This window comes from Brachyistius frenatus, unplaced genomic scaffold, assembly GCF_029030835.1.
Source record: "Brachyistius frenatus isolate BFR_SWC_R1_liver_20210118 unplaced genomic scaffold, ASM2903083v1 Contig_4, whole genome shotgun sequence".
Classification (NCBI taxonomy): Eukaryota; Metazoa; Chordata; class Actinopteri; family Embiotocidae; genus Brachyistius; species Brachyistius frenatus.
The window spans coordinates 10,327,448-10,341,125 of NW_027210603.1; the positions used below are offsets into that span (position 1 = coordinate 10,327,448).

Here is a 13,678-nt window from a genome sequence, read left to right on the forward strand (position 1 = left end):
TGAGGTGAGACATGTTAGTCATAGTATAACACAGAAGCAGATGTGTCACCAATGCGGCAGCACACCGATTAGGCAATTTGATATCAGTTACTAAACAGAATAATCAGAAACAAAGAAACAGGCTACCGAGGCAGCGTGAAGCGTACATCATTTAATCATGTAAGGTAGATGTTTTACAATAAACTGACAAGAGTTGATAACATATGGTAATTATTTATTCCTGGCTTATGCACTTAAAAACAAACAAAAACAACAAAAAAAGTTTTTTGGGGGCACATTTGAAAGCATCATCGACTACCGCCAACGTTTGCTTCCCCTTGCTTACGTCACGTTGCTGAATCAGATCCGCATCATCAGAAAAAAAAAAACCAACGTAATTTACGCGCATACTTTTCAGGTGAGCGGTGTCCGAACGCGGCAGATCGAGCGGAATAAAGTTACTCAACAACGTTTACTCGGCAGACGAGGACACACAGGCAATGTTGCAAATAATTCCTTAAACAAGTCTGAACAAGGCGGAGCAGACTCCCCTCGCTGCGGGCGGAAGATGACGGGGCCGTGACGGGCTGTTCTCGTGCGGGGGGTTCATCCTGCTCCTTGGTATTTTGCGTCGTTGCTCCACCTCCGCCGCCTCGAATTGAAATCGCGGCGGAGCCGCGCGGAGGAAGCAGACTGAACTCGGCGAGGAGAGGCACAGAGACAGCTGTTCAACCATGGCAGAGAATAAGATGGGCCCGAACCTCCAGGCTGGAGCCGGATTCCTCGCGAAACGGGTCCAGAAGTCTTTGAATCGAGCTCAGGAGAAGGTGAGACGGCTGGTGTCAACTTCTTCTTCTTCTTTTTTTTTTTTTTTTTTTTTTAAGTTCCAACCGAGTTTATTTAACTTCTTGACTGCGCGCTACAGTGGTTGTCATGAGTTTGGTAAAGCCGTGAGACACATTTAGTTGAGCTCGTTTTGTCAAGCAGCTTATCTTGTGTGTGTGTGTGTGTGTGTGTGTGTGGGGGGAGGGGGGGGGTTTAAAGTCATTAGGAGTCCCGTTTTTTTAAATTTTTTTTATACTTAGAATACATTATTTGGAAACACAGTATGATGAATCTGAAGAGGGGGCAGCTTGTGGCTTTCAATCACGTGGGGGTTCAAGATAATTACTTTTAATGTTACTTTTTGTAAATAACAGAATATGTGAGGATGTCTGTTTTTTTTATTTATTTTTTTATTTTTTTATGAATCACGTCATTCATTGCCACTGCTGCCTTCACAGCATGTGCTGCAGCCGATTGTTTTCTTGGTCCGCATGTTACGGCATGAAACCATACGAACTAACAGGACCTTGGAGTAAACTTAAAGGAACTGTAATATTGAACATAAGCGCGCGCACACACACACACACACACACACACACACACACACACACACACACACACACACACACACACACACACACACACACACTCTCTCTCTCTCCCTGCACACTCCTGTACATTGGTACAAAAAAAAAAAAGCCATGGCAGAGTTTGAACTTCTTTACATTTGAATGAGTGGCTCTTTTTTTTTGGCTGTTATTGTGATTGCATTAATAAAGTAGCAGCTTTGCAAAGTGTTGCTCAGAGCGGTTTAGTTGTGTACAGACACACGAAAGCTGCCACTTCCTGACTGTTGCACTTCCTCTCTTGCTGAGCCTTTCTCACTCACTCTGTGGTTGACTTGCACTATTCCACCTCAAAATATCATTTACTTCTGACCAAAAGGGCTATTTAGGGGGATTGAGGTATTATTATTAATTTTGTATCAGTTGTGGAAAATTAAAGTATAGATGTGATCATTAGAGCTTCTGCTTGTTGATTCCAAGTTAAAGGCCATTCAGGCTGTCGCACTGTTAGCCAGTAATGTGCAGTTTAGGTGAGACACAGGAGTATGTACTGATAAATAAGCTGGGCCAATATATCCCTGCATTACCCTATTGCACATAGATCTGTATTGGCATATCCTATGTTGACTACTAAGTTGCCATGTTGCCTTAGAGATAAAGAGTGCTGACAGGTTTATTTTTCAGCTGTAAATTGTGCTGATCAGTACGCAGTGACAAACCATTGAAAAACAAACTCTTCATCAAAGATTTTGTTTTGTCAAATTTTTTTTTATCATTATTACCATCGCTTTTATCAACAGATACAGATTCTTTAAAGTTTCCAATATTTACATGCAATATAAAGGGCAGGAACATTCTGGCCATAATCATTACGGCTGGACCGATTTGGGAGTTTTTCTTAAAAGAAGAAAAACACATTTGAGTGGAGAGTGAGTTTGAAAATGTATCATCTGATTATGGGCAGATATGAAATAATCTGACTGTATTATTCCCTCACAGGTCCTTCAGAAACTGGGCAAAACCATGGAGACCAAGGATGAACAGTTTGAGGCCTGCTTCCAGAACCTCAACAAACAACAGGTAATGGTACACATAACCATTTTAACATGAGAAGGTCAATTTAAGACTTTACTGCATTTCCCTTTTATAGTTAAGCAAATCATTTATTTCCCACTCTACTATAAATCCCCACCTAATCGGAGCACTGTAAGTCTTAAAATCCCACAATGTTTTGTTTCTGTTGCACTATAGTGCCAACCCACAAGATCAGATAATCAGCTTGGCCTTGACAACAGGAAATACTTGAAATAAGATCTCTAGGGGAGACATAACAAGAAGTATTTATGGAGAATATATTAGAGAATGAGAAAGGGTTGAATCATCTCCAACAACATTACCATAGATTGGAAGAGAAGCGAGACGGGGCGTGCTCATATTGAAGAAATGATTCGCTTGAAGGTGTTTTCGCACGCTTATAAACTCATAACCGGACACAGTTTTGGTCTCCCAAAGGATTTAAAGGCAGACTCTTTAGACACTTTAGATAGACATTGTAGCATAATAGGAACTGACTTTATGGCTCTTTTCTACTTATACAATTTTTTTTCCATTCATCATCACCCCCCCCCCTCCTAACTGTCAGTTGTTATCACAACTGCTTAATTTGCTACAAACATTGTAAATTCACTTTTAAGCTGCTCAAAACTCACTAGGTGCCTAACGCAGCAAGTACAATACATATTTGAGGGAAACCGCCAAACAACAGGAAGGAATTCTACACGCTGCCAAGAGTTGCTGCTTTCATGAAGTATTGAAGATACGACCACATCAAATGTTGGGTTTTAAAATTCAAACTCAATGTGTGGTCAGATAGTCAAGTGTTGTGTCCATCGGCAGATTGATGCCAACAAAGTTACACTGCAAACAAAAGCAGCCTGCAGTCCGACAGAAGGACACAGATTTTTTTTATCACTGTTGGTTGTTAAGGAAATGATGAAGTACAAGCGGCTCAGATCGTCCATAAAGATACTGTTCCTAAGTATCACTGAATGTAACTTGTTTGTCTCTTCTGTTCTGCTCCTGCACACAGATCGACGGAAACAGGTTGTCTAAAGATGTCAAGGCCTACTATGCAGCAGTGAAAGGTAAGGCTCTGATAGCTTAGTTATACAGCACATCCGGGCGCAAAGCACAGTGTTAACACAACGGCACTCTTTGCTCAGGAAGGCTGGTGAAAATTAGGGAAGTGAATTTCTTCTATTCTTGGATCCTTTGTCGACTTTTGCAATTCTGTCTGCGTTGCCATGTTTTACAAGAATAAATATAATCCTGCAGTGGAAAACAGCAGACGCAGCATTGCTTATGTGATTCGTGCACGAGAAAGCGCTGTTTTTCTGGTATTGTCAGCCGTTGCTCCTGCAATTGTGAGCTTCAGTCAGGAAGCCAGTGTTGTTCTGGCCTTTTCGGTGTGGGTGTAGCAGCATAGCCACAAACCCCAAAAAACAATACCACCCAGTGCTCTGTGCGCTGCTGAAGCCAGAAGATAATGATCTTCATGGAGTCATGATTTCATTTTAAGATTTTCTTTTTGTCCTCCTCCAATTTCCTCTTCCTTTCCACAGCCGTGCATGAGACGTCCAAGCGGCTTTCCCAGACGCTGCGAGACATCTATGAGGCAGACTGGAACGGAGCGGAGGACCTTGCAGTCATTACAGAAGTAGGGTTATGATGTGCTTCAGTGTTGATCAGAGCCACATATTTTTGATAAAACCAGGTTGATTTTAGCTGGTCGGGCTTCTTTTCAGGAAATTCGGTTCTACTGTGCATGTTTAAGGAAGGTAAATCTTAAGTTAACATAAAATCATACAGTACACTTGCAGACTACAATCTCAATGAACAAGAAGAAACATTAACTTTAACTCGTCCCCATTTCCCCCCACAGTTCCCCACAGGCACACTGAATACATATAGTTCTGAGATTAAAGATGCAATACTCAGTTGTTGTTTTTTTTATGTTGCTCTTTTGGGAAAAATTGCACAAATTGTACTTTATTTCTGTATTTAAAATGACAACAAGATGGAAACAGCCTGCTGAGGTGATGTTGTTGCACAGCCCAGCAAACAGCAATGGAAAAACAAGCAGCAAGAAATATGTCTTAAATATATTAGACGTGTACAATATGATTAGCTTTCATGAAATATTTATGTCTGCACCTAAACGTACACTACATGTAGTGGTCAAGATATTGAATTAAGTTGACTTTTAAGGGAGGATCACAAGTCATATCATTTGCCGGCTAGTTTTTGTATATTGGTTAAGTGAGTCAGGAGAAAGTGAACCTTATTGCGCAACAGAATTCCTACAGGTCCTTGTGGAACAGTCCCCCGCTAAAATGATGTCTGTGAACTGGTTAACATTGTCTAAGAGTTATTAGTGCAAGTTGAAAAAGTCTTACTGTGAAACCAACTCCGTCTCTTAGAGTGAAGACTTACTGTGGAACGACTATGAAGAGAAACTCAGTGACCAAATTGTTCGCACCATGGAGAACTACACAAGCCAGTTCCCTGAAGTCAAGGTAACCTGACACTTCTTAACCCAAATCGGTTCCTGAAAAACTGCGCACAGATGCTAGAATGGCTGTTTCGGTCTCTCAGAGGAGATCAGTCTTATTATTTTAAGATTATTTTCCACCCTCTTCCCGGTGGGCAACATATTTATTTGAAAAACCTTTTTACAGGAACGAGTTGGGAAGCGCGGTCGCAAACTGGTGGACTATGATTCAGCACGTCATCATCTGGAGGCGCTACAGAGTGCCAAGAAAAAAGATGAAGGCAAAATAACAAAGGTAGCGTCACCATTAAAGTACACATAACGCAGAACTGCTGAGCGATGGCTGATAAATGTGGTTTCAACTGTAAATTACAAAAAAAAAGTTATTTCCAATCCTCTTTAACAGGCAGATGAGGAGTTCAACAAAGCCCAGAATGTCTTTGAGGAGATAAATAACGAGCTGCGGGAGGAGCTGCCTGTTCTCTATCAGAGGTATGGTTGACAGTCCAACAGCAGCACATGAACACAGACATAGATTAGCAGAATCCCCGAGGAATTTTAGTTCATGAAAAGATAAGTAAAGGCAGACTATCTGACTTTAAGATGAACTTAGACTGGTGTGTTGCGACCCAAAAATGGGTAATGGTGTCATTATGAGCAGGTAGCGAATGTGTGCATAGAAATCAATTTAAAAAAAATGGAGTGTAAAAGGTGAAACTTTTATTTTCAAGTCTACAGAATTTATAATGCTGCGCTTTTATTTTGAAGGACATTTGTTTCCCATGACGCAGCGTGTGTGCAGTAAGGGTTTACTAACACCATTGTCATGACAGTAACGTCCAAAACCAACATTGTCACATCAGTTGATAACTCTAATCTGAGCATTTGTTAACAATGTTAGGGTTCGATAAATCAGCCATTTTATTTTATATTTCGTACAGTTCAATTTATATTCGAGGAATTTGATGAGCATCAACAGTTCAAATTTCTTGAAAAGCCTGTAATTCAAAATTGATCTGCCTTTTTATTTCTTTGGGTTTCTAGCCCTTGTTGCACTTTTGTTGTAGCTTTTTTGTTGTTGTTTATTTAATCCATGTGTGAAGTCGTGTGTTTCTGCAGGATTTTTTTGAAATAAATTTGAGAGACTCAAAAATTTTGAACATTTGAGTCACTGTATAATGACCAAGGCAAAATGAGGATCGACCAGTTGAGAACCACTGGTTTGGATCTTGCAATATGTGAAAATGTGTAAGCCTGCAACTAATACATAATTGTTAAGTGTATGAAATGTTAAGAAATTGCGTTGAAATTACCTTAATTTCTCATTCAGACAAAAAAAAAAGACTTAATCTGACATTTCAAATTATTTGCTATTATCTTTGAGATTTAATTTTATGAAGTAAAGTCAGTTTTTACAGCACTTGTCCTTTTACTTGTATTATTTTTGGGGCTTTCAATGCCTGTATTAGATAGTGAGGAGACAACAGGAAATCTTCTGACTAAGAAGTTAAAAGTGCATTGGACAACATGAGTCAATTGGCTTTTTTTTTTTAACCTCAATTAAGGATAATCATGTGGATGAGCTGAAATTTAAAAATCACTTTCTCTGTCTCTGCAGTCGGATAGGTTGCTATGTGACGGTCTTCCAAAACATATCAAACCTGAGAGATGTCTTCTATAAAGAAATGAGCGTGGTAAGATGCAACACAGACTCTTTTATTTCCTCACTCTCATACTGGTAACGTCATCTATTCAATTCTGTAAGAAATATCACTTTTAAAGTTAGTATGTGTGGTTGTGTTGCACTTCTTTTTTTTTTTTATTGCAGCTGAATCATGAACTGTATAATGTGATGAAAAAAGTAGAGACTCAGCACTCGGGCAAAGCTTTCATCATCAAGGGTCTGAACAGGTAAGGCGTTTGTAGTTGCAGCATTTCCCAACAAGACATGTTTTGTCTTGGAAGAAATTTCACACATACAAATGAGGCCAAAACTGTTGATGCTCTTACACCAGTCAAACAATGCTCCATTCTTCCTGAATAGTGTAAAAATGAAAAGCTCTTTTGTGTTGCAAACTTTGGTTTCCTCTGCAAGAAAACCAAGAAGCTTTTGCAAAGAGCTGAATTTTTGCTTATTCCACAAAGCTGTCCTGAAATGGTCTGGGGGAAATATTTGACACACCTTAGTAAGGTCATAAATAACTGAATTGTAGTGGTATTTCCAGCAGACAGTTGTCTTCAGTTATCACAGTTCAGGTATCTCGGGTGTTTTCCATATTATTCACTCCTTTCACTTTCCTGTTGAAATGGAGAGCAGTACTTACTGTGCTGTTTGGTAGCATTGTTAGTCCATTGAACATGGATATAAGAAAAAAAAGAAGAGTGTCAAGGATTGTTAAACATGGTCAAGTTAAAGACTGGAAGACCATTTCCAAGCAGTCTGATGTTCCTGTGACCACAGCCATTCATGTCATTAGGAAGTATCAGGTCCATGCAACTGTAGCCAACCTCTTTAGACATGGGTACAACTCGCCACTGATTGAACAGAAGGGTAGTTTGAATGGTGTTAAACTTTAAAAAAACAAAAAAAACATCGAGCATTGTCTGTTCACACCATCTGTAGCTTTTCGAACAAAATGGGGCTTCATGGAAGACCCCCTTTAAAAAAATAAATATTTAAAACCCCAAGTCCAGAGTCGGAGAGCATGACTAAAACCGGATTGTTTTGGGCCAATACCAAAAGAAAGAAAATAATTCTGATATCGATATATGACCCAAAACATACATTTTAAAAGCACCAAGAATGGATGAAAAGAAAACATTGAACTGTTCTGAGCTAACTAAACCTCTATTTAAAGAGTTGAAAGTAACAAATGGGAGGAGGCACCCATGAATGTGGAGCAAGAAGACTTAAGAGGACTCAAACTACCAGCTCAGAGGTGTAGACGTTTAATTAAGAGCTGCAAATTGATGCTTGATTGCAGTGATTTCCTCAAAGGGTGTGCTGCAAAAACAATTGAGGGTCCCTTTACTTTTGTTCACGTGGTTTTCATTTGGTTATTAAAGACATGTTACATCAAAAAACAAAAGGGACATGTTTGTCTATTAAATATGGAATAGAGAATGGTGGATGCATTACTTTTGTTACTTATTTCATAGAAAAAAAATGTTCTGCGCCTAATGCTGCAACTTCTATCCCATATCCAGTGTTGATTTTAAAAAAATAATATACTTTTCCTCTTCAAATAGCACGTCAAGCAAGTCAAAGAATAGAAAGTCCGTGGTTATCTCCAATCCCATCCCCTGCAATACAGCTTTCCCAGCTGACCACATCTCCATCCATTCCACCACCCAAAACGACAAAGACGCTGTGCCCTCTTCCCCAGTCCAACAGACTCAAAGCACCTCTGAAAGAACCAGCCCACCAGAGGAGAGCAGTATCCCATGCAAAGATGTCAGCTCATCAGACTCCAATCTTAGCTCCAGCGGCACCAACACACCCAAAAGGGAGTCCGTGTGCGACAACGAGAACAGTGACGGGAGCTCAGAAATTCCGAGTGCAGAGGAGGCGGAGGCAGAAGCCGAGCTTGCCACAAACCAGTCAGATGACTCGGGGCTGGAAGTACCAAAGTCAGAGGCTGCAAGTCAGGACGTGAGCCATCCCTCTGATTCTGCAGATAGCGATACCCAACAGAGTCCCGATCAGGACACTCCGAGCAATCCGCCATCAGAGGAGGCCGGAACCAACCCTGCGCCGGTTCCAGCCCCTCGCCTCTCCTTCTGCTCCACAGATAGACCCCCGTTCTTACCTGCTGAGGAACGACAGGACACGGAGGAAGCATCAGTCAACCAGCAGACAGCGGAGTCAGGAGATGACTCCAGTTCCCAAAATCCACCGGGCTTTCTATACAAGGTACACAATAGTTGCTTCAGTTGATATTTCTACAATAACAGTGCATAAAATGACAGTAATAGTAAATAGTATTCAGAGTATAAAGCGAACTACTCATAGTGATGAACCTGAAGAGAATTATTCGCTGAACCTCTTCAGCTTTATGACATTTTATTGAAAGCATTGGATCAATGTTCGGTCCGCTGGCTCCAACTTTGTTACTGCTCTTACCGTTCTGTTCTGCAACAGGCAGCTGCTTTCAGCAAAAAAAACCCCTCTTAAAAACCCACTGTACACTAGCTGCTCAGCACTATACAGACACGGAGGCCATATACTAAACAGAGTGGTGTTTTGAGTAGCTAAACAGCTGCAGATATTGCCTGTGGGAGCTGGTAGAGATAAAAAAAAAAAAAAAGAAAAAAAAGAACTGACCTAAAAGAAGTTAATGAGACCTATATACATGAGACCAAGTTGCTCCATGTATACATAGCAAGTGTGCCATGTCAAAAGTGAAAAGTCAGTGTTGTGTTCACTGCTTTCTTTTTACTAAAAAAAAAAAAAAATCATGGGAGGGGGGAATATTAGGATTAATAATGGTATAAAATGAGTCTGAATAACAAAGTTTAGCTGAAAGTTTGGAAGCAGAGACAAACGGCTAAACTGTCAGAAGTTCAAAAATAAGTGCAGCATATCCTGCTTATCAGAGGTACTATTTGTTCAAAACAATTGATGTTGAATTGTTTAAATGTCAGTTTTCAAATCTATGAGCACCACAAAGAAAACACATTTACTTCTGTTGTACTGCATTGGAAGAATTTTCACAACTGAGAAAATGGTTAAATAGTTTGGGTGAACTGTCCCTTTAAGGTTAACAGACATCTCTGACTACTCAGATGCTTAGTGTAAAGCCGGTATTAACATTTCCGGTTGTATACACTAGGGGGCGGCACTGGAGAGCAATGCAGCGTCTGAAGAAGGCCTGCTTGAGTTTGAAGAGGGAGACATCATTCTGGTGATTGCTGACACTCCAGAGGTACGTGCGTGTGTGTGTGCGTGTGTGTGTGTGTGTGTGTGTGTGTGTGTGTGTGTGTGTGTGTGTGTGTGTGTGTGTGTGTGTGTGTGTGTGTGTGTGTGCGTGGGTGGGTGGGTGGGTGGGTGGGTGTGTTCCTGTGAAGCATATTTCACTCCGGAGATGACACACTTCCTTTATGCTTTGGACCTGGATATGTCGTTTAGGCAAACGCACTGTGGGTATTCATTGTTTATGCGTCTGTCCTTTATGTGCAGCCTGCCGTTGATGTACTTTTCATCACGTCTGATGAATGAAAGTTATCACAGCACCAAGATATTTGGCAACTGTAAAAAAAAACATGTCAGTGCAGCAGTGATGATTCGGGTCAGTTGCAACCTTCCATGAGTAGTAAGCACAGAAACAAAACAGCGTTTTCAAGGTCTCTTATTGGGAGGCAGTTTATTTCCTTTCCACTAGATGTCACTGTCCATTCTGTGTCCAATATCATAAAACGTGCATTTAATAAAACAAAACAAAACAAAAAACAATGGCGCCTTTTGAAAAGAAGCATCATACCTAGTAACAGGGTCAACCACACCTTGTCACAAAGATAACAGTTTTTGTCCCTTTCCTGATCATCTTTCCTAAATCACTCCTAAGATCAGACCCCTAGCTAGAAATAAGTTAGGAGGTCTCTGAGAGGATTCTCACAATGTTTGTTAATATGGCCCCGGAAGCCAGATTCACTTAACATCCTAAGGCTAAAAGTAGCTCCTTCCTGACTAAATCAGAAGAAACACCTAAAAATTAAGGGTTGGAGACGGACTCGTACTTCTATGTTTTTGGTCGGAGAGTAATCCACAAAGTATTTTAGATTTCAAAGTAGTTCCCAAATCAGAGAAGTTAGAGGTGTTCAAGAGAACCACCGAGTCTCTAAAACCTGCTCAAGTCCGGTCCTGCATCTAACGTACCTTTCCATGCAAATAATACAATACAATAATTTACTTTTAAAGGCAATATATTTGAATGTTAGCAGATTTATAAAGAAAAGATTCAGTCAGCTTACCAACAAGTCAAACTAATCCTCTAACACTGGACATAATCGTTTGCAAAGCGCTGCACTGCTGCAATCAGTCTGCAGCACTGGGGAACTTGGAATATCTCAGCTGCTGTCGGAATTATTTAACCAAAATGCACTCCTTAGACCCCAACATATGTACACTCAGTTTGTGTTTTGTTTTTTTTGGTCTATCTTGTCAAAATCAATACAGTCTAATGCAAAATTCCTACAGCCAATCCTCCCTTCACGAAGGTTCTAATGTTCAGCTTTTGTTCTGACCGTCTGATTTAAATTCAAGATCATTTCGGAGGATGCAGTTTGTGGGGCCGATGAACTGCATATATTAATACAGAATGGTGCGACTGATGTTTCGCATACCCTCACTGACATAAATGGGATGAACAAGATAATAGAAACACCAATCAGAGCTTGGTCTGCCTAATAAACTGTCACCTTATTTTAAATGATATCCATCGATCCATAAATGTAATTTATAGACTCCCCACAGTCAAAAGACAGGCAGGTTTGTTCCACTGCTGACTCATTGCCCATAGGTGTGAATGTGAGTGAGTGTGAATGGATTTTTGCTCATGCGTCAGCCCTTGTGAGTAGCTGGTGACCTCTTCTGGGTGGCAGATATAGGTAATGGATGGATTTTTATCACAAGCCAAGTGCACCACAGCCCATGTGTTTTGACTGGTAATATGCTGTAAATGAAACCCCAGATCATATAAACAACACTGCTACATTTACTATTGATAGTGCACCTCAAACACCCTGATGGGCAGCTGAGAAATGGCCTACTACGCTAAAATGTGTTTTATTCCCTATATGTTGGACAAGCACATCTGTCCTTCAGAATACCCTGAATTAACTCATGCTTATATACAGCGTACGACACCTGGGGTTAAATTAATGGTTTCCAAGGAATCAATAGGATTTACATTTTCGATTTTAATGAAGATTTGCAACTTTTTGTCTCGTCTAATCTGGTTCCTTTGAAATCAGAAATATGCCATAAATAGCAACAGGGTCAACTCAGTTCTTTGTCTTAGTTTAGGAGTTATCCTGTTATCTGTAAAAGTTGCTCTCAGAAGAATCAGATTCTTTGTGAGGAACTTTAGGTGCCATTTTGGAGGATTCCTAAAGGCTGGATTTCACTGGAACCCATTGTGTTGCGTTTTGGCTGCGAAACAGCCACCGGAGCTGATTGCTGCCGCTCCAGAAAGTGCTTGTGATTTCGCCAAGCGTGCTTTTGCAGATTGCTGTTCGTATATCAAATCACCACATTAACGTCCATCCGCTGGTCTTTCAAGTAAGACAAGAAACGTGTGCTCCTCCTGCAAACAGGCGCTTTAGTTGAAATTGTCACAAAATGATGAGGAGAATTTTTGGCTGCAGCACAAAGTAGGAAATACTAATAATCAACACGACACAGACACACAAAAAAAGAAGAATCCATCCAACAACGTTTACTCGCTAAAAAGCACAAAAATCTAGGAAAAATGACCAAATCCGGAAGTCAACAAAACCAGGCGGACAAAATGCTTCGCTTCCAAAATGTTTCCCGGGGGGTGTTAAGTCATGCAGAGGACGGAACAAATTAGTACCCAGGATTACCAAAGACAGGACACTTTGTGAATATGGACCTAGATTTTTCCCGGTCAGTCCCCATAAGATCAGGGAATCATATCAAAAGTAATGCATTCTAATCAGAAGTATGTAATCACAGGGTGGATTTATTTTTCTCAAGATCTGACGTGTTTACTGTTTGTGTGTCTTTTCAGGAAGGTCTGTTGAGGGGGATCAGGGAGGAGAGCTGGAACCAGCACCGGGATTTAGGAAATCACTCTGGGATCTTCTCGGAAAAACTCATCCAGCCCATTCAGCCAGAGTGATGCAATAGTCACTTCTCAGTCTGTAATCCATTTCTTCTTCCATCGAGTAGTTAGGGTGACACGCACACGCACACACACACACACACACACACACACGCACGCGTACGCGTACACGTACACACATACACACACGTACACCCACACACAGAGGGAGTGAACCCGTATGTTTTTGGAGCAGAGGTTGTACAAACAGATGAGGACAAGTCCCGTATGATTTCCCACATGCAATGATGTTGCAGTTTGTGGAACAAAAGCAACTAAACTGCAGACATTTTTTTAAGACATGTTTGGAAATGTTACAGTATTTTGCTCTTTTTTTTTTTTTTTTTTTTTTTTTTTTTGGCCTTTCTTTAACACACTGTGAAACAAAAAAAAATTAAGCTGATGTTTTGATCTTGTGTAAAATTTCTTAATAAAGTTCTAAGTAAATGAGAAGAAGTTGTTCTGGTGCAAACTTTTAATTTTGAAAGGTTCAGTGTCATGGCCTTTTATTTTAATTTTAATTTTTCGATGAGCATTTTGCAAATAAAGGAATTAGTTTCTGCAAGCCCACAGATAAATAGTCTGAACCTGAGAAAGAGCAACAATGATTTACTCGAAAGGAATGTGGAAATTTTGTCCAGACCTGGAAGCTAAGACACATGACCGATCGACTGTGAGAAATTAATGGAAGAGGGATCTATCCTGTATAAAAACCTACAAAGCTGGTGCTAACCTCCCCTAGTTTAGCTTCAAAACCGTGTGGAAATTAGAAACAAAGTGACTTTCTGGGCATCACCAGACTTTTCAGACATCGCCAGTTGGGTAATTAAGTAAAGGACAGGCAATAACTGCAGCTACAAGGCAGCTCTGTAACACAGTTGTTATTATCTAAACAATACACTTAAAAAAATGAA

The 13,678-nt window shown here is 40.4% G+C and overlaps 1 protein-coding gene across 1 annotated transcript; it reads left to right on the forward strand.

The window, feature by feature from the left end:
* Positions 1 to 625: 625 nt before the first annotated feature.
* Positions 626 to 13,220, forward strand: bin2b (bridging integrator 2b). The gene is made up of 12 exons (XM_069714989.1): positions 626 to 806; positions 2,370 to 2,450; positions 3,460 to 3,514; positions 3,992 to 4,086; positions 4,850 to 4,945; positions 5,108 to 5,215; positions 5,327 to 5,412; positions 6,539 to 6,614; positions 6,749 to 6,831; positions 8,170 to 8,833; positions 9,753 to 9,845; positions 12,672 to 13,220. The coding sequence occupies exons 1-12, from the start codon at positions 714 to 716 to the stop codon at positions 12,780 to 12,782; spliced, it is 1,641 nt and encodes a 546-aa protein (XP_069571090.1). The 5' UTR covers positions 626 to 713; the 3' UTR covers positions 12,783 to 13,220.
* Positions 13,221 to 13,678: the final 458 nt, after the last annotated feature.